Source organism: Glandiceps talaboti, chromosome 12 (genome assembly GCF_964340395.1).
Source record: "Glandiceps talaboti chromosome 12, keGlaTala1.1, whole genome shotgun sequence".
NCBI lineage: Eukaryota > Metazoa > Hemichordata > Enteropneusta > Spengelidae > Glandiceps > Glandiceps talaboti.
Genome location: NC_135560.1, coordinates 17,302,841 through 17,325,044, shown reverse-complemented (window position 1 = coordinate 17,325,044; position 22,204 = coordinate 17,302,841). Strand labels below are relative to the sequence as shown.

Here is a 22,204-nt window from a genome sequence, read left to right as displayed (position 1 = left end):
GGCATATTAGCAGGGTCGCCTGAACTACCTTGGCCAGACTGTCCTATGTAGTGGACCTGTGAACTATTAATTGACCGTAGAAACTTCTCCAGTTTATTACCTTTGATATAAACATCATCATCAGCACGCATAAACCACTCGTATTTATCTATGAAGTTATCGTGAATGTGTTTAAGCATTGAAAGTGACTTTTTAATTGGTGGATAACTGTCATCAACACCCGGCAGCATGACTATTGGTAAATCAGTCGCACTCGTATTGGCGTCTTTCCCTGGGTAGTATTCCACTGTTCCTGGTATTGTGTCCGCCCATGTCAAGTTAATGGCAACAGCACGAGTTGAAAGATAGTTAGCTGTTGTCATAACACCAACGTAGATAAAATTGTCCACTTTTGGGGAATTCGTCGGTAATGGGTATAGAATACTTTGATAGTATCTCGCGTATCCATTCCATGACATCGGTTCATTAGTATTAATGAAAGTACCTATCAATAGGCCAAACAGTAATCCAACGAAAAATTTCCGAAAAGCGTATACGGATGACAATTGTTGTTCTGCTAACGGTTTAGCGCTGTCTAACACTGCCATACTTTACAAATTCAACCTCAGGCGTGTAAACTGTTTTTTGTGACGACTTCACTAGTTTGTGTATGGTTATCGACGATACTCCTATTTGTTTATCATTCAAACGATACCACGACGCAGTATAAATTTTATACTGCGACAAATATATCAGTTACTAATAAAGGATGGATCACCAATAGCAAATTACCTAGAAATGTCCTTGACAAAAATAACACATACAGTTGTTTACACAGAACTCTTGTTCGAAAGTACATTTAAACGTCAAATAATTTGGACAATACATTACACAACATTTACGTGCCTGGAGATATTTCTTCTGTACGCCAGTAGTCAAGTAGTCAAGAATTCGAAATATTGTTTACTTTGGAAACAGTATTTTTGGAGCTGCAATGTATCATGAGAACACAAAGCTACTCACAATGTAGTCCAGATTTCAGAAACTGTTGCTGAAAAATGGCTATATAGGCAGTTCGTGTTAAAGCTGAAAGGCAACTCTTCTAGAATAATTTTATAGTGCTAAATCTAAAAGGCCTTGCCTTCCAAGCAAAATTTTGAGATTTAACCACAAAAATGCAACCATCATGCATGGGTCACATTATTAGTAGCAAAACAAAACACAGACTTCTATAACTACACAAAAGAAATGGTTCACACCATATACCGCAGAGGGCAGTGAGCATGTAATTGATTGATTGTTCGATCAATCGATCGATCGATTGATTGATTTATTATTTGGTTGAATGATTGATCGATTGAATGATCAATTTTTGTGGTGCAATATAACTTATTTTGTGTGATATTGATCAATTCACTCATTGAGTTTTAAAACTATTTCTTTTTCTTTCCCTGGTTACTTTGCTCTCATCTATATCTCAGACCACTAAAAGTCTACGGCTGTATGACTCTTTTCTTTATTGACTAAATAAAAACGCCTTGTCCATTCTTAAATCTTCTCCTCTTATCGAAATTAAAACACCCCTAATCTTATAATTGGACGAGAGATCAGTTACCACGAAAATTTGCTTTGTGTCTAATCTTCTGGGAAATTATCACACTGGACAAATAGTCAATCATTCATAAACTAGTAGGGACTATGATAATAATGATGCATGTTGGTCCCTTGAAATATTATAAAAGTTATTCATTAGATATGCAAAGTGACGTCATATTTTTATGATTTCTATGTTTATGGAATATGATATGTTTTGCTCTAATTCCATTTTCAGACAAATGTAAAAATGAAAGCCTTTCATTCAGATTGATTTTTTTGTATCCTTTGATATCATTAACGCATTGTCATCTCCAAAGAATATACCAGATTACATGTAATTTAAAGCTTGCAACATTGCGAAACTGTTTAATACCCCATAGTAATTAATTATGCAAATGGCTGACTACAATGAAACACTACACACCGCTATTAAAGTCAGGTACGCGTGCTTTGTTATCATCCATGTATGTGCAAAGTATATGAAATCTGAAGTTTACATCCTTCAGATATTGCTTAATTGGCAACAGTCATTAATTATGCAGATTTCTCATTACTCATTAAAATCTACACCAAGCAGGAAAACCCTATTTTGTATGTTTTCCAAAATTTTTTAACCCAAATGTGACTTTTAAACTGTTTTTTACAAAAATGGTATTCAATTACAGGGAGCCCAGGAACAGTGTAACTAACAATTAAACAGAATATGCATAGGTAAATGATATATTTTAACCCCATAGATAACTATCTATATACATATATACAAGTCTGTATATAATTGCAATAATATACTATGTTTCTGTATATACTAGCTATACAAACACTGCGAGGGTTGGAAAAGTTATTTATGAGCCTACAGCATAATCCAGTCACACCCCTTATGGTGTTTGCACAGATAGTAAAGTAGTATATAGGAACAAAGTACATATTATTTTAATAGTAGATAGACATGTATATACATGTATATAAATAGCTATCAGTGAGTTTAAAATGATATTTCATTTTACCAATGCATATTTGTGTGTTTGTTGGTAGACTTTGTTTATTTATTTATTTGCAACATGGTTCCTAAGCTCCCTGTGATTTAAGCATCACCAGGGTAATACCAATATAACAATGTGAGTGTGTTTTGTTAATTTGTGTGCGAAAGTGTATATGCTCGTTAATTTGTAGTCAAGTTTGATTTCTTTTATCATGGCAAAACATTAATTTCTCTTCCTTTTCTCAGGGTTGTAGTATGTCTGTTTTTCTTTAAACATTTAACATGGGTATATATCATACAATTTTAGACAAAATAAACAAGACATCATTAAGTTACCAATTGTCATTGTTATTTTAAATGAAAATAGACAGTCCAGTATACAACTTATGGATTATCTTAATGTGTGCATATTTCACTGAGAAGTTATGTCTCAGCCACAGGCTTTAGACTTTAATTCATCCACACATACATATACCCAGACAGACAGACAGATGAATGGATGGACAGACAGCCAGACACCACACCATGCCTTCAGCACTACTGAACCATCATGGTTCAGTTTTGCTAAAATAGTTGAATGAATAACCATAAGTTCACAATCATATTTTGCACTCACCTAAAAAAGACTGCCAAGTTTCCATTCTACAGTTATAGTAATACTTTATTGTGATACAAACTTTAAGATAGTCACAACTCAACAGGTCCAGCAGAATAAATACACTTACACTTTTACAATTTCATATTGGTATGAAATGCATATATTTTTACACCCAATTTTATCATTTTCACAAGCGTTTTTTCTACTTAGATGATATCCCAATGAAGTTACTTTCCATAATCAGTTCCATTTCTTCCTAAATCAGTGAAAATTAGATCCACGCAAAAGAGCCAATTTCTCTTTTCAGTGAAAATTAATATCTTAAAAATATAGTGTTCCACACTATATCAGCATGATTGTACACAGTGTCATGCTGAGTGTGTGAGCTATGCCATGATGGGGTGCCCTCATACATTGGTCAACCCCTTTCAAGTAGGCTGGTGGGGACGAAGCAACACGATGTATCTTTCAATCTTATGTCTATGTGTTGCTGAATCCATGATAAAAAGTTTTTTTTACTGGAGACAAGATACCTATTCAAAAGTACCTGAACCCATTCTCATGTGTACACTTAATGATCATACATCTCTTTCTTACTATTCCCACTTCCCCATATTTGGGTAATCCTCCCCTTTCTTACTCTCCTCACTTCCCCATATTGGGACAACCTCCCCTTTACTATTCATACTTCCCCTTATTTGGGTGATCCTCCCCTTTCTTACTCTTCCCACTTCCCCATATTGGGGCAACCCTCCCCTTTACTATTCCCACCTCCCCATATTGGGGCAACCCTCCCCTGTCTTACTATTCCCACCTCCCCATATTGGGGCAACCCTCCCCTGTCTTACTATTCCCACCTCCCCATATTGGGGCAACCCTCCCCTGTCTTACTATTCCCACCTCCCCATATTGGGGCAACCCTCCCCTTTACTATTCCCACCTCCCCATATTGGGGCAACCCTCCCCTGTCTTACTATTCCCACCTCCCCATATTGGGGCAACCCTCCCCTGTCTTACTATTCCCACCTCCCCATATTGGGGCAACCCTCCCCTGTCTTACTATTCCCACCTCCCCATATTGGGGCAACCCTCCCCTGTCTTACTATTCCCACCTCCCCATATTGGGACAACCCTCCCCTTTATTACTATTCCCACCTCCCCATATTAGGGCAACCCCTTCCCTTTCTTTATTTGTTTCTCACAAGACAATGCTAATACCTGGATTATGTCACTTTACATAGCTAACAACTTTACATACCACAATACATCTATACACATATGATAGAACAGTTCTATCAAATATCTAAAGGTGAGGAAAAGCTATAATTAGAATATATGTTTAAAGTATCAACGATCTTATAGTGACCTGATGATGACAGTCTGATGATAATTAAATAAGTGAAGTTTTTTAAACTTTATGGTAAAATATGGAATGTGAAGGTCTAAGATTGTAAACATAACACATCTCTCACTTTCCAAATTCTGTTATACATACCAGTAGTTAAAGCAGCACTTGCTGTGAATGGAGTATTATTTTTTTTACCAGGCAACCAACTGTTTTCATTTAAAAATTGTTAAAATACCAAATAATTAGACCTTGTACACGTCAATTAGTTGTTTACTTATCCATATTCAGAACTATAGTAATATTAAGTTGACATCATGATTCAAAGGGGGGGGGGGGGGGGCACTGATTTTAGGGAGTGGACCAAAACTCAATTTGATTAGATGTATTGTACCATAGTTTGTACATTTACCCACAGGTGATTCATTACTGTACAGGGTGTATGATATTACAAGTACCGTAAGTCATTTATATCAAACAAAACAGTTTTTAAAAAAATGTCCTGTTGCAGCTAGTGCAGCTTTAATGGGTTCTCTTGTCACTGACTTACAAAGATTACACAGATCAACACTGATAATCATTCAGTTGCCTGTCGTCACTCTGGATGCCAAAGCAGTTCCTGATGTCATTTTGTCACAAACGAATGTCACTCTGGATATGAAAATTGATCAATGTTGTTTTGGACGCAAGCGTGACCAATGTCAACTTTGGGTGTGAAAAGTGACATGTTGGACAAGACCATTTCCCAGGGTACTTTTGTCACATACACTATGTAACCAATGTCCCTTTGGACATGGAAAGTGACCAGTGTCATTTCAGACACATACAATGGCCAACATTTCTTTGTCCATGCATGTTATTTGCACAAGAATATTTCCTGGTGTCAATTTGGTTACATATAGTGACCAATGTAATGCTGGACATGCAGAGTGACCAATGTCACTTTGGACACAAAAAGCTTTTTAAAAAGTTTGTCAGACACATAGAATGACTGATGTCGTTTGAGACACAAAAAAGTGACCAACATCAATACAATAAGGGACCAACATCACTTTGGACATACACAATAATTCCAATGCCATTTTGGACATGAAAAATGTCATTATGGACACAAAATGTGACTCTATGTTATTGTGGACATTTACAGTCACCAGTATCATTATGGGCGAAAAGTGACAATAACAGACATGTACAGTAACTGGTGCTGCTTTGGTCATATATAGTGACTATGTACCAGTGTCACTTCTTTTAGCTTACAGTGTCAGTTCAGTTCAGCTACATAGTAATTGATGTTTTCTGTCAACCATTATCACATACAATGGTCATTTACATCTACTTTTAATACACATGTCACATATAAACATAACTATTGCACGAGAATACTGCATCAAGTTCAACAGACCCTGTAACAGTTGACATCACGATACACTATTTGTGACATACATCATTCTCTGCACAACATCAAATTCCTGCTACAGCACCATATGCCACTGTATATCCTATGAGTCATCTACATCACTCACGTGACAGAGTTGGCTCTTTTATGACACATCACTTTGGTAACATTCTGACAGTTCCTGGAGATTACAAAGACTCTCTGTATAGTCATCAACTTCTAGTCCACTGTCTAAGTACTGGTGGAATTTCTTGATGTTCAGTTTCTTGCCTTCTTTGTAAAGTGAATTCAGTAAGTTTTGCATACAGGATGTTGACTGTAGGGCTGTCATCATAGGTACACTCTCTACAACTGAAAACATAATATAAGAACATTAATTTTTATGAAATAGTTGTATCAACGTTTTGCATGAAAGGTGCTACAGTGTGCTTCTGTCTTACATAGTTGATCTATACAAACACACATGGTCATCCTGAAAAAATATGAAGGGTTTTCCATTCCTTTGTTCCATTACCGGTACCAACCCTTGCAAGCACTGCAATGCATTCTGGGTAAATAGCATGTCCCTATTAAGTGCTATAGCTAATTTGGCTAGCGAAAATCAAAAACATATTGCCCTGTAGAGTGATATATGACTTACCGTACATTTAAAGACGGCTATGTCAATTTTACAATATCTCCAAAATGGCAATGGTTGTTAATACCGACAGAAAACAGGTGAAGTGATCTTACCTACTTTACTAGGTCTGTTTGTACTACGTACTAAACCACTGCCACCAACCTTGGGGTGAAATATGTGTGGGAATGGTGTCACTGTCTTACATGGTTCATCTACGCACACACCTGAACTGTGAAAAAGACAAACATTACAAAACATTACTGAGATGAATTCTACTGAACATTGCAAGGATATAGAAAGTATATCTTCATGGCATTATGTACTCCTGTCCATGTCAATTGATGCCATTTTTGCTATGCAATATAACAGATGGCATACAAGCCTGAGGGTTAACATCATGATATTCAAGTTCAATGTCATCAAGAAGCATTACCGAACATTGTATGTACAGTATGAGGTATGATCTCTGTCAATAAGATAACAGTCTCAAGTTCATATTTCTCTATTATCACATGTAACATAGGTATAAAATCACACTATACTAATTTATTATGACTATGTCTTAATTTCTATAGTGGTGTTCAGTTCAAGTACATTCTCTAGAGTAAGTCATGCTAATAACCTGACAGGAAACTGACTTATTTGTGAGTTGTTGAGAATACAGCTGTTATTTTTTACATTCCCAATGGAAAAATGTGCAAACACAAAGTGAAAAAAACTAACATACTTGAGAAGTGATTTTAACTTACTTGAGAGTTGTTGAGAATACAGCTGTTAAGTACATTTTTAGCATGTCATCAACACTGTTACATGTCTGTAGTTGATTATCAACCATATGTTCTTCAGAAGATGGACTGTTGATTAATAATACATGCTTATCAAAGTCAACTCATTATGTAAAACACATTTGCTTTTGAAATTCAATTAAAAAATTATATCTTCTATGGCCAAATAATTATCATCATTTTTATCATCATTGCCATTGTTTTCATCATCATCATCGTCGTCGTCGTTGTCGTTGTCATCATCATCATCATCATCATCATCATCATCATCGTTGTCTACATTATGAAATAATTTTGCAGATTGTAGACTTGTATCATGTCAGTATCACGAACACACTGCACTTACCTCTTGAGAAGGTCCTTTGGAATTCCTCTGAGAGCAACAGTTTGAGCAAAACTATTGAATGGTGATGCTTGGCTGCAGTAAGGTGTCACAGATTGCCATGGAAACACGTCAATATAATTACTAAACATATCAGCCAATGAGGAGTTATCTGATAACGGTACAGGTGATGAAACTGACAATGCAGCAGCCTGCACGAGAGAAAATTCACATTCAAACCTTTTTGAGAAAGCTATTTTCAAAACACTGATGGAAATGAGACTAACAGCTTTATAGGCATTAGTCTAATAGCTAGACCCTCGGGTAATTCTGCTAACTTTGAAAACAACAACTGCAGGTAACATTGAGAGCTTTCCTGGAGCTACACACCACCGGTACTGTCATCATCCACGTTTGTTTGGCAACCTTCCAAGCAGAGATCTGGGTTTTATTACCAGACCCATATACATTTGTACTCAAATGATCTAGTGATAATGATAGTGTTCTTTTCAAAATGCGATGTCTCTGTCAGTGTCATTTAAATAAATATCTTTGTTTTTTATACTGTAATCTATTGATCTATTAGTTCATTGACAATCAATTACGCCACTTCTTTGCATGTTTTCCTTAAAGGGGTTCAAGCTAAGTTTAAATGTTTTGGGGAATAAATTTTGCTGCATATTCAACAGATTCTTGCAGTATTCTACTTACTGGAGCATATTATGTAACATTCACTTGCAATGCACTTTATTCTGGTTAAGGGAAAGATGAAAGATTTCATAGTTTGGCCACTAGGAGTGCTGTTCACAAGCCATTTGGAGACAATATGTGAGGGTTAGAAATTGTGGAGTATTGCAGCATAAATAATATTTAATATTTTCTTTACACTGCCCTCTAGTTAGTGACCTTGCTTTAATAGTCTTTGTAACATTCCAGTGTCTGTGCGGTCAGACTTTACACTGTCATAGAAGGCATACATTGACATTAACACTATGCTAGAATAGTTTATTCAGGGTTATGTAAGTTACGTATTTTCATTTTAGTAAAAAGTTTACAAACTCAGGTTGTGCTATTTTAACATTCTCCACTATGACATAGGACTGTTTTTATCCTGAATATGAACAAAATATTCTTACCTTTCTCCCCATAGCTGCTAGTGTATCTGTAATTGTACTGATATTGACTGCATTATTTTCTAGTCTGTAGGGTAAAGTGGCAGTTTCCAAAGCCATGGCAAGAACTGCACTGTTGTGGTACCACATAGAAGCCTGCACACATAGAGAGATATGAAATTTTAGAAAACACCATAAAATGGAGAGTAGACATTTCGTTTGAACATGAAAGCTAGGTATGACCAATGTCTAAAAAGTGAGAATCTGTTGTACATGGATGTTATTCCCTAACTTTCCTTTGTTCAGCCAAGGAAAATGCAAGTGACCTAAGGGGTCTTTGTCACTATGAGTCGATAGACGAAAGGCAATTTTGAACGTTTTACCTTGAATTCAGAAGAACCAGTGACATAGATATGCATTGTGACAGGAATGACCAGAGTATACTAGTATATTGCATATTTTTTGTTCTAACTAAGTGGCTCATGCATGGTGGTATAATGTACCTTACACAGTTGGTGTCTATGACTGTGTGTTAACTAATTTTGAATACCTACAGTAGAAATCTACCACCTTGGAGTGTCACAGAAATAATGACCATTGAATTTCTTGGTTGACATCATAAGTTCCGCTCCATACTATTACAGGCACACATGAGAATAAGTCGACCTTCTTGTTTTGTTTTTACCCTCTTATCTGAGGTGAAATGCTATTGCAGGTACAGAGAATTCAATACATACATATCAGTTTTAATTTGAAGATTGTGTATTTCTTAATTTGATGATTTTATGTCTTGTTGATTTATTGAAATAATCTAATCTAATCTAATCTAATCTCATCAAATCCAATCTAGCCTTATCAAAGGACAACATTTGGAATGCAGCAAAAAAAAAAGAAAAAAAAAGTAAGAATATTTCGTGTAGTGTGTCTCAGCTAATTTGTACTATACTATTCATGAATTGAAAAATGACAACATTTGGACTTACATCATAAATAAGATGGGGAAAGTTGACAGCTGGACCAGGTTTTCTCCACAGTGAAGTAGCTAAAGACAGTGGTGTAAATAATGAACTGTTGCTACACAGTTTATCATATGACAACATACTGTTGATGATACGTTGACTATCTTCTACCTGAGACTGAGAGAGTTGAGAAAAATAATAAGTGGAGATGACAGTGAAGGTATGTCTGTTGGCATTGAAAACTCATACCCCAAAAACAAAATGGAGGTTGGAAATTGCATGAAAAGTACATAGGTGTATGTGAAGAGGTAGCATGTCTACAGACGTTCACTGATTATGCTAATGCTCATGCTACTCTCAGCAAAAGCCTATATCAACTGAATATTATGATTTGAAAATATCCTGATTACCTGATTGGTTGCAATGGGGAGTGATTACACTACATGTATATCAGAGTGTTTGATTATTCAAATGAAGTCATTGTGTAAATGAACATGTGCAGCTGTTATACACACAGTATTCAGCATATTATCTTTGAAACTGTACTACCAGTCTAGTATTGACATGATTGGGTCATCCGAATAATTTCTATTCACTATTTTGACAATTATACGTTATGGGTGACTTACACTGGATGGAAAGTGTGATGGACACACTCCAAGAGTAAAGACACTCTTTGTACTAAATTCATCCATCAGTTGCTCTAGTAACTTACATCCCATACCAGAAAACCCATCATATGTATCCACTAAGACTTGAAAACCCTGTAAAGATAAACACGCCAAAAAGTTAATGAAATTAACATCATCTTGAAGATGGGGGTTCATCGGCTTTGTTTCAAGGAAACCCATAGAGATGACAGTATTTGGCAGCCATATTGGATTCTAAAATGGCTTATTTTGATATAATTTGACCTTAACATTTGTACGGTGACACCTATTTTTTTTATTGTTGATTTTAAGAGGATTTGTTGAACATAGTCACAGCATTGAATAGTTTAAGATTTCAATTTCAAAGGCTCATCACCAACCGAAAGGTTTACATTAACAACAGTGGACCAGACTTAAGAAACCACCAAAACCTGCAACAATATACATGTACCTGCATTAAAGTAATTTGATTGCTGACATAATGGGCAGGGCTCAAAACTAGAAGTAGTCCAAGGCAATTACATTATTGAAGGTCATATCTAAACTACCAAATTCATATGCTGGTTGTCTGTTGGACTATCGGAAATCATTAAAAAATTGTAGTGGAAACAGCTCACTTAGTTAAATCTGACTACCAGCGATATAGAAATTAAATCTGTACATACCTGTAGTGAGTCTGATTCCTCAGTAAAGAATCTAAGTCTGTCTTCTATGTCATCTATAGTCCGAGTATTTCCCATCACTTGCTGACCATAGGTAAATACATCAAATGGTTCACTCTCACTGTAGGACAAATGGTAATTAATAGCAGTACAAAATACATCATAGTGCATGGTAAACGACTGGACAGATGATTAAAATCAACTTTAGAATCTAAATTTAACTGTATAGCCTCCTCATTCATACTGATTATCAATAAAAGTCTTCAAACTTCTGGACCAATGTTTTTCTTTAGCTCTGTCAGACAACTGTTTTTTACATCTGAATAACTTATATCAATTCCCAATCCAAACTGGGGCTTTAAGAATTAGACAGTTATGTGCAAATCACACTGGGAAATTATTTTTAATTAAATCCTCTATTGTACTCTCACTTTTGGTTCAAAAGCTGCTTCAGATGTATGTACAATATATATAATCTTTTGTCTTTCATATGGTGTATTCATTACACTGACCTGTCATGACTGTATTCCTGTACAACTGCTACAGTTTTAGGATGTAAATGAATTCTCAGATAGTCAGACCATACATTGATTTGATGGTCTAGATCATAAATCTTCTTGGTTACATCTAAAGATTCTCCAATCTCAGACACATCTAATTGTTCTGGTTCTACAATATCTGCCTTCTCCTGGGATCCTTGGGAGCCATCATCGTCATCACCACCACCACCAGCAGCCTGTTGTTAAAGAACACACAAACATCTTTTATATCCCTCTTTTCCATCACTAGACCTTTTTCTGATAAAAATCTGTGTGAATTTTTTTGCTGCATGTTTTAATACACAACAGTACTTATTCAGAGACAGTAAACTTTGTAGTTGATATTTTCACTAAAATCTGTGTGGATGTGAAATTTTTTTGCTGCATGTTTTAATACACACCAGTACTTATTCAGAGACAGTAACTTTGCAGTCTCTTTTTCTCTCTAAAATCTGTGTGGGTGTAAAATTTGTCTTGGATGTACTCACCATGTTGTTGCATGTGTACACAACAACAATTAAACACTAGAATTAGACACTAAAACTAAAACTGTAGTCACTAGTTTCTATAAAATTTGCATTATTTAGTTTAAAGGACATACGACTTTCCGAATCAGGCAAATCAAACTGACCAAGAATATTCCATTTTTAAAAGGGGGAGATTAAAGGTGACACAGTCATTCACAACATTGGGAGTGTCAAGTTTACTATTAGTACATGACCTATCCATGGCCTTTTTCATTGTTTAATATTTTTACACATTGTCCAGTGACTTACATCTAACTTCTCCAAGTCTTTTAGAAATTGATTCTTGCCTACTGCATTACACTTGTGCAATGTTACATCACTTGTCCTGTAAAATAAAATAAGAAATACACAGAACTATGAGTGTCTATTCTACCAACAAGCTTAAATAACACACACACACACACACACACACACACACACACACACACACACACACACACACACACACACACACAGAGCAAAAATATAATGTCCATTCTATTACCAAGGTGATATCATACAATATTAAAAGTGTCAATTGTTATCACAGTTTCATTCAGTTTCTTGAAACAACATTCACTGTGTATTATACTTAGTTTCAGTGACTGTGAACCCAGAAAAATCTTGCTTTTCACCTTCAAGTGTATAGTTGTAAAACAACATGGCATGCATACAATGGCCATTACAAGTATTTACAGTAACTGAAGCTAATCCATGTAGTGTCAAAATTCCACATTCTAAAACAGAAGTAAATGAAACTTACCAGTGGAGTTCTTCTTCATGTAGTGGTACATCATATAGTACACCTTCTGGTTTAAGTGTATTCAGACTTCCCTTGAGATCAATGGCAACCAATCTAGGAGTATATGTCACTTCTCCCTAACCAAGACACAAGACACGATGGCTTACAATACACTGAAGTGTTTTACTGTTTTTATTTTTCACATGGCAACAACGAAACATAGTATCTAGAGAATTAAGTATAATTTATACCATTTTGCACTCAAATATGGTACTAACTCATCTACAAGTGACAACACACTACCAACCGAAAGTAAACTGACCATGTTTCTCTGCAATGAGTGAGCATACTATGATAGTGGTGTATACTCTTAACACTGTACACTGACTTGTATGTGATAAATACTTTATATGGTTCCTATATTTTTCTTCATTCAGTCATACGAGTGCCATCAGTATTTTCTGGAATAATTTCAGAGAAAAATGTAATCACACCCAAGTAATCATGATTTATGAAAAATCAGGGCAGAGTGACAGTGACTTTGGAAGTTTTGACTCCTATTCCAAGCACCATAGAATGAATGGCATAGATGCACATAATTGTGATGTAGAACGATCTCAGTATAAATCCCATATTTTTTGTTCACATTCAATTTGCTAAAAATAATACTTACTGTCAAAGTCAGACCTTCGCGGAAGAGAATATTTGAATTTATCTGCTTTGGTTTAGCGTTAGAACCAACTGGGTCATAGCAGAAGGCTGACTCCTACAAATAGAAAATATAATACAGGATTTAGATTTACACACATTATTCTGAGTTGAAACTGACAACCAGATATAGTTTGACTCTGTGAGTATATATTTTTAGTTGTAATTATGAATTCAAAGAGTCTCACAATCATACTCTTAGTTTCTTACTTTGCACACTTCTTTTCATGCCCCCCCCCCCCAGAAAGTTATCATAATAGCATTGAATAGATTTTGTTAATTGTGTACACAAATCTACAGCTCAGCCCACTAACACTGAATCCCCCAGCAAAACCAGGAAGAGTATAATAATCTGTTAGCCTCTTCCATACAATATATTATTCTACTTATGACAGGCTCGGTGACAGTATGCTATTCACATTTTCATAAAATTAACGTAAATTAATAAATTAGTTAAAACTAAACACACCCATTACATTATTGTATTTATGACCTTGACATGAAAATTCGTCGACTATTTGTGGTACTTCATATGACATTTCGAAATATTGCATTAACGTTAGCTGACATTTCTAGCACAGGGTTGTTGAACAAGAGCATGTCTGAATGATATTGATAAGATGGTTGAAAATGCTAATTTTACAATTCAACATCTCTCTGTTTTGATGACTCACTTGCGGCATGAATTATAAAGGGCGAAAGAAGCCGGTCTAAGAATTCGTTCAGGAGAAAATAGCATGGAACTAAAAATCTACGTCATCATTAAAACAACTGTATATGAAGTGGTTATTATTATAAAGGCAATGTCAATGTAATCTTTACACTACAGTTGATCAACTGTTGAGTTAGTACGAACTTAACTTGTGCAGACGACATCTTCCTACTTACCTGTATGTTCCACCAATGGGTTCCAATAAAATTTGAAAAATGACCACACTGTAAAGTAATGACTTCTCTGTAGCTGCTCCCCATGTTTCACGTCTGATATGTTTTAAATAACCTACGAATTACTAGTTATATCAAGTGTCTTCACTGAATAGCACAAGTCATCGCCATCTTGGCAAATAACAAGTTTGATATTAGCAGAATATGTGTTCGTCGAAGACCATCATTTCAAATGCAAGATACTTGGATTGTAGAACAGAAATTTTATAATGATTTATTTGAACGTCAAATATTACTAAAAAGTACAAAATGACATTTAACATTATCCTATTTACTAAATAGATGTATTTCTAGAAGTTATTTATATATATTACGCAAGAGGGCGCTCTTGCAACCATGTCCTCCATGTCATTGCCTCCATGTCCAGTTCGAATCCTACCTGTGGACGTCTAGGGACTAGTATAACGCTACTCTAATATTCAAAGAGTTTGTTACAGATCATAGTCCCTCTATCACAGAAGAACTGTACACAGACACAATAATAATGAAATAGATAATGAGTTTCACTTGTTATTTTCATGTAAGGAGCACAGTTCTGACAGAATTTAATTTAATACATTCAACTTTTTCAACTATTGCAACACAATTGTCTAAACCTTGCAGTATTTGAAAGAAACACTGTTATATGTTGTACCCTCCAGTAGCTCCATACAGCAGATGAAAGTTGCCTGTGTTCTGTTTTATGCTCTTGTATTATCATATAGTTTTTTTTCATGAATTGTACCATATACATGTATACCACACTTTCTGCAAGTGTGCCAAGCATAATAAAGATTGATTGATTGATTGATTATTCCACTATCCTGTCATTTTGATTTTCCAAAAGTAAAGTTATTGTTGTGACATGTTCATATATGATATTGAATAGACATTGGTTTCATTTAACTCACAGTAGGGTGGCATTTCTGATGACTTCCATAATCTTAGTGTACATTCTTGGGGACTTCACATGTTTACACTATCTTGATTACAGGTTCATTATAGCCACACAATAGATGAACTGCTATCACCCACTTGTGTAATCTACACCATCAAACGACAGTAGTTGTAGTTTGTGTCTGTCTTAGTAAGCTGGACACTCAGTTTTCACAGTAATATTTAGTTCCACTTAGTGGTAATGAACAGCTTTTCAACACCAATGTAAAGTAAAACCAGTAATAATTTGTATCATCAGAAATTTTCAAGTCAACTCTTACATTACACTCTTGACACACTGCTTACACTCAGATATTCCCCAACCCAAGTTTGATTTATCCACTATGTCTCAGGCAAAGACCCATACACGAACAGACCTGGTTACCATTACATAATAAGTTGGTTACAATAGAGAACCAAGACAATCAAATGCTAGGTTCATAAAAGCAAAGCAAATACCTAGCCAGATCATCCTGATAGTTAGTGTTCCTGTCAATAGATGTACAACCATATTTTTTCAAAGGAGAAAAAAAGAATTTCTATGAAAGCCAGACATGAGTCAAGACAAGGGTTAAAGTGTATCATATATCTTCATTTATTGAACACATCATAATTAGGCGTGACAAAAAAACAAAACCCCTTCTATCCTGATATTTGTTGAAAGATTTGTCCTTCAATAAAGTAAAAAAAAAAAGTTTCCCAGTCAAAGTAGACTTTCCATCAGGACTTTCCATTTCTGGACGGGAACACTTCCAGACTATTAGCTTTGTTGTCTTTCTGTGATCTAAAAGGGCTATGATATACACCATTTCTAGTCAACAGTTCAAAAGTCTTCTATTAAGAGGTATAAGGCTTGCATAAAGGTGATGTCAAAAGTAACTTTCACAGCATTGAAATAATGATACATTGCTCCCATCTTTCTTTTTGAGGGAAGTCATTCTTTGAAACAATCTACTGCAGTAGAGTGATGGTGATTATTTTCAAATTCTGCATTTCTACTTCTTGTATAATATACAACATATTGACAACACAAATGTACATGACAAACATAAGTTCTTTTTTATGGTGATACATTAGCAATCCTTTCTATGAATTATTACATATGTACCAGAGATGACTTTCACCGTTGTGCAGGCACACTGGTTGTATTTAGACTGCAGTGCAAGACTGAAAACATGATTCCATGCCTGCATGCAAATGAGATGCAAATGAGGGCACGATCGTTCATTGTACTCATAAGCGTGTAATCACATAGTGTCCTTTTTATGGAAATTTGCTGTTTTGGATAAACATATGAAATAATAGAACCCCATGCCATGTGAGTTCAAGTGTGGGTACTTGGGTATTTGTACTCTTGCTTACACTGTTTTCTGCTGCACTTTCACTCACTACACTTGTGAAAGTACAACTGCAGAAAACACTGCAAGCACTCATGCAATACCCAGAGTACACCACACTTGCACTCATGATCACACACCATAGGGTTCTGTCATCATATTTAGGATAACAAACAGTTGAAAGACATGACAGCACGATATAGGGCTTCAGTTTACAAAGCTAAATTTCTCTAGTTTTTCAATGGGTGGAGAAATTGCCCCAGGCAATAAAAGAGTAATGATTTCAGGCCTTTTATTTCTTATGAAAAAGGGTAATACTAACACAAGAGTAGTGTTTAGCTATACAAAGTTTCTCACTACTCAGTTTCAATTTCAGAGAGAGTACTAGAATACTCAATATACTTACTTGAGAGAATTTCTCAAGAATTCTGCTACTTAATAAGTATAATACACTTGTGTTATTCATTTAAAAAAACAATATTCAACCCAGGATGTTCCATTTATGCATTAACAAGTGTGTATCATCTCTCACTCTGAGACTGCTAGTTTGAAAACTTTACATAAAATGTTCTGATACTAAACTCATTTACAGATTACTTAGATTTGGGTTTTTCTTTTTCTCGTTCTTTTTCTTTTTCCTTCTTGGCCGCCTCTGCTTTAGCTTCTTTTTCTTCATTTTCCTTGATGATAGCATCCACTTCTTTGGCTGGTAGGATACGTATTTTGGTAACGTCATCTTCTCTTGTCAGAGTTGCTATTTCAACTGCAAGTAAAATGATACATGAGATTAAGTGTATATACTTTATACTAGGTGATTTTTTTTAATTAGTTGGTTTTTAAACTTTGTGATTTTTTTAACTGTTTGGTTTTTATACTATTTAAGTGATTTATTTTCACTGGTCGGCTTTTTATACAAGCATTCGTCTTTTACGACATTATATATTTTTTAACACATTCTGTTTCTGGCATTCATTGCATTTGCTGATATTTTTCTGTCTACTTACTTTTGCAAATTAAACTTTTGTATAATGTGCTGAGAAAATAATTTAAATAATTAATTAATAATTAATTAAATTAAGTGTGTATGATGACATCTTCGCAATCCTAGTTTTGTGCATACTTGTATTTCAATCATGTACATCACAGTCTACTGCCAAACTGTAAATTATGAGATGATGAAAGATACACCGTTCTTGGCATTCCTGTCTCCTAACATTTATGAGTTGTCTCCTAACCATTTATACTAAAGGAGAGTATCAAATCTTTCAGTCTAGAGATACATCAGAGATATCAATGTTAAGGCCATGAAAGGGGTATTTGTTTTGACATTGATGATGGTTATCTACACCAGTAGATTGTTAAAGTGAGGTCCTATTTAATCTTGCAGATGAAACAGTAGTTTGAAAAAAAAAAATTTTCAGAAATGGCTGATTTTGAGTGTTTTTGTCTCATACCACTTTTTAAAAATCTGACATCTTTTCAAATACTTTGATTGGACATACCTTTTTCTGAACTAAGTTTGGTCATATCTAAAGTCTTGTTGAGTACTTTGATAGCTAGAGCTAGTGAATCTCTCAATTTCATTTCACCTTCCTTGTATTCCTGCTTCAGCATGGACACTGCCGCCTGTTATGAAAAGTTACACAACACACAAGTTCTCATCAGAAATGCCAAGAAAACTTACAGACTGACATGTTCATGATCGGAGGATCCGTACAAATTAATCAGGACAGTTCTTTTGTTATGGACCAACTTTTTCTATAACTCTGACAGATGACTGTATTTTACACACAAATTTTAACCATAATCTGACATTGACCTCAAACAAAAACATTGCTAACAACATATCAAATATCACAATATGGAGACATTCAACAATTTTTATGATGTACGCCAATAAGTTATAACACATGGCTTTGGAATATCTCATCATGGACTTGAATCGCATATCATGCTGTTTTGATTCACAACAACACAGACAAGCTACATAGACACATGGGGACAATTAGAATACTGTTCACAAACAATGTATTCATATCTTGTTATGACTGTTCATCTCCTACGGATAAAATTGTTATGGGTAGCACTTGGCATATGAGACTACTACAACAGTTATAATATACTTACAGCGCTATTATTCCCTATACATGTACCTTTCCAACCACCATAATTTCCACTGGGATCACTCTGGTACAACTGAAACCCATAGTGTTTGTCCCAACCAATGTACAAAAGAGATACACCAAATGGTCTTTTACCTGCAAGCAATAACAACATCAACCTAGTAGCAATCTGTAAAATCAGGCTTGTAGCTGCCTCACTGTGTTAACATACTAAGAATTAATTAGTCTGTAATATACAAAACTTATGCCATGCTATCAGCCAGCACTCACTCACTCACAGCACTGGTTTAGAAGCCTGATTGGGCTTGAACAACATGAAGTATTACAGTATACCAAAAATCAACTCTCAAAATCTAGATTCAAATGTGTACATCTGATTTTGAGTCAACAAAAGTACTTGCACCGTAAAAGTCGTATTGGGCTTATTGAGTATTTTATTGGAGTGATCATCCTATACATGTACATGTATGCATACATGCAAGCCAAAGTGTTCAAATAACTTGCATACTGTTGATTTTAATTATGAAAGTCTGTTTTTCTGAAAGTACTTACCTCCAAACTGAGTATATGCTTGTTTGATGTCACAAAGACTACTCACTAACTGTTCACAGGGAATTGACTCTTGGTATTGAAGTAGATATCTGTCATTAAATATGTCATATATAAAAACAATCAGTATATATGCACAACCACAGGGAAAAAACAGGAGACCATAGAAACACTATAAATTGTAACTGCCTGTCGGAGATTGTACAGACTTTTGAACTATGCTTTACTCAATACTTATTTTGAACAGATCTTCAACTTACCTTTGTGCTATAAGTCTTAACTCATTGGTGAGAACATTAGCATCTGATGTAATACCTGCTACACTGCATGCCATATCACTAAAACAGAACAATAAAACTGAATGACACAAACTCTGGATATGAGATCTAACCCTTAACACAACTGCACACACTAACTGAGCATGAAGGTCATCTCATGATAAATGTGTATAATGATAAAGTTCCCAAAGACTACCGCAACTTCTAACTTTTAAACAAGCATGGTTCTATATTCCTGTCACCTATAACTGTACTGGGGACAGTTTTAATAAATTCTAACTTTTCTAAGAGGAAAGTTCTGAAACACAGAGTATGTCTAGTATACTTGAATAGGTGACAGTTCTGACTTCTCATTCCTCTAGACTGTGGTGAAGGATATCTTTGGATTCAAAGTAACAGATAGCCTCTAGACTACTAAGAGACATAATATTCAAATTTTTTGGTCAAATAAGAAATTGAAGAACAGAAAATTGAATTGCTACAAGTTGTTAATAATGTTGTATACACTTGAACAACTGTCCTAGCATTAAAATTACAACAATATGTACATGTTGCAATTCTCAGCTAGTACTTTCAAAAATTTAACACCTTCCACCTTTCAGTAGAGGTGTTCAACTAAGTATCTAGATTATATTCTACATCAACAGCTATATAAACTCAATACAATTCACCATTTCAGTTAAAGGATGAACAAATGGATGAAACTGGGACTGGTATATGAACTTACTCATTCAATTTATATATCTTTTCAGAAAAGAAAACTTCATCTAATAATTTATGTGTGTTCCTCCTCTCTGCTGCTAGCAGTACTCCATCCGATGCAAGGATGCCGAGACAAGTTCCAGCATGGCCAATAGCTTCCATGGCATATTCTACCTGATACAGTCGACCTGTTGACAACAAAATACACAATAGATTCCATGTGAACTGGGACATTGATATGTATATATGGTGAGATATAGAACACAAGTCTTGGCTATGTGCTGATAAAAAAGACTGAAGTGGTGTGTGGTGTGTGGTGTGTGTGTGTGTGTGTGGGAAACCTTACCAGATAACCCTGGATATTTTGTGAGGTTTGGAAATATTTTCAGATGTCTCAATGGGAATTTTTCATTGATGGTACACGGTATGAGAAATGCAATGATGGGTTTCTATTTAGCATTTCGAAGTAGTGAGCAACTTATTGACCTGTGTGATTTTTTTTTTTTTTTTTTTTTTTTTTTTTGGGGGGGGGGGATAAAATGACAAAGAAGAGATATATCACAAATGGTGTCAAACAGCCATTCCAGGGTGGTAATAGGAACTTCATTTATTTAACTACACACCTAAATAAAGATGACTTTTGATCTGTTGCATCCTTGTTCACTAGTTAGTGTGTGTAACTTAAACAACATGCATCTATTACTACTAGTCATGTATGTGACATTTATCATATGGGTCAATGCCAGCTTGCATCGTTTATCAGTGAACATGGGCTCACAATCTCATTATGAATAGATTGCTTGATTTGTAATCTAGAATGTAAGCATGTCAACTTCAACACTTTCCTCCTTGTACAAGATGGAAAGGATTGAAATCAACATTTTAGATTATATACTTTTGAACTCAAGAGTATTTTGATCTCTGACTGAGAAGTCATACCAACGGTCCACATGTATAATATATTCTGACTTCGTACTCAAGTCAGTGCCTCAGATTATTGTGCAGTAAGCCCACTGATCTCCATTCCTGATGAAGTAAGTTGTCACCTTTCCTGTCTTTCTACAACAATAGTGCAAGTTATATGTTGGAGAAGAATGATAATGAATAATATGGTATGTTATGTATCTATTTACCTTCAGGAGAGAAGATCGTTGTTCTGGAATCATAACGACGAGCCTGTAAAAGACACAAACAAGACACGTAAATTTTCAAGTGAAATTGGTTTCTAAACTGTTTGCTATCTCTTCCCGTTGCACACTAGGCAACGATTTCGTTTTATCAAAACACTTGAGGTGGAGTGGAAGAGATGACACTGCATTATGCCATGGAGCATGGAGGTGTTTGGTACTCTCGGTAAAGAAGATTTATCAGTATTTCTTTGAATACAATGTTCAGTGTAAAATATGATGGAATACAAAGTTTTCGGGACACTTAATCACATTCAAAATTGTCATAACTGTGCAAAATAAAACATTAATGTTCGGAAACTTACCATTTTCACTCACTCACGTTGTACACTATACTTTTCGTTTGTTTTCTTCACTCCACTTAGGCACCTCTACAAATGTTGCCATTGGTGGCGCCCTTCAGATACGCTTCCCAACAAATTGCAAAGCGGAGGGAGACATCATTATTTACGACCTGGGGAGAGGGGGTCACTAAAAAATCACAGTTGCTTCAATATGGTACTTATCATCAACACTAACCTAGAGGATTGATAGTCATGATCATGTTGCCATTCAGTATGAGCACAGAAATCTGCAGAATCACAAATCAAGACCAAATTATTTCAAAGTTCAGAATTGTTTTAAGTTTAACCCCACTTTGCACAATGTACCACCGATTTTCTTCCCCCGCG

The 22,204-nt window shown here is 35.3% G+C and overlaps 2 protein-coding genes across 2 annotated transcripts; both read right to left on the bottom strand.

The window, feature by feature from the left end:
* Nucleotides 1-5,604: 5,604 nt before the first annotated feature.
* Nucleotides 5,605-14,522, bottom strand: LOC144443846 (protein misato homolog 1-like). Its single transcript, XM_078133416.1, has 13 exons — nucleotides 14,386-14,522; nucleotides 13,463-13,555; nucleotides 12,811-12,926; nucleotides 12,318-12,393; nucleotides 11,515-11,738; nucleotides 11,006-11,123; nucleotides 10,320-10,454; nucleotides 9,715-9,867; nucleotides 8,756-8,887; nucleotides 7,644-7,831; nucleotides 7,262-7,366; nucleotides 6,626-6,741; nucleotides 5,605-6,244 (listed from the first exon to the last, which is right to left on the bottom strand). Exons 1-13 carry the CDS (start codon nucleotides 14,467-14,469, stop codon nucleotides 6,039-6,041), a joined length of 1,746 nt encoding a protein of 581 aa, XP_077989542.1. The 5' UTR covers nucleotides 14,470-14,522; the 3' UTR covers nucleotides 5,605-6,038.
* Nucleotides 14,523-15,951: 1,429 nt separating this feature from the next.
* On the bottom strand, nucleotides 15,952-21,965 carry LOC144443245 (proteasome subunit alpha type-4-like). The gene is made up of 8 exons (XM_078132666.1): nucleotides 21,839-21,965; nucleotides 21,480-21,522; nucleotides 20,372-20,534; nucleotides 19,627-19,704; nucleotides 19,370-19,458; nucleotides 18,822-18,952; nucleotides 18,197-18,320; nucleotides 15,952-17,457 (listed from the first exon to the last, which is right to left on the bottom strand). The coding sequence occupies exons 1-8, from the start codon at nucleotides 21,839-21,841 to the stop codon at nucleotides 17,288-17,290; spliced, it is 801 nt and encodes a 266-aa protein (XP_077988792.1). The 5' UTR covers nucleotides 21,842-21,965; the 3' UTR covers nucleotides 15,952-17,287.
* Between the last annotated feature and the right edge of the window lie 239 nt (nucleotides 21,966-22,204).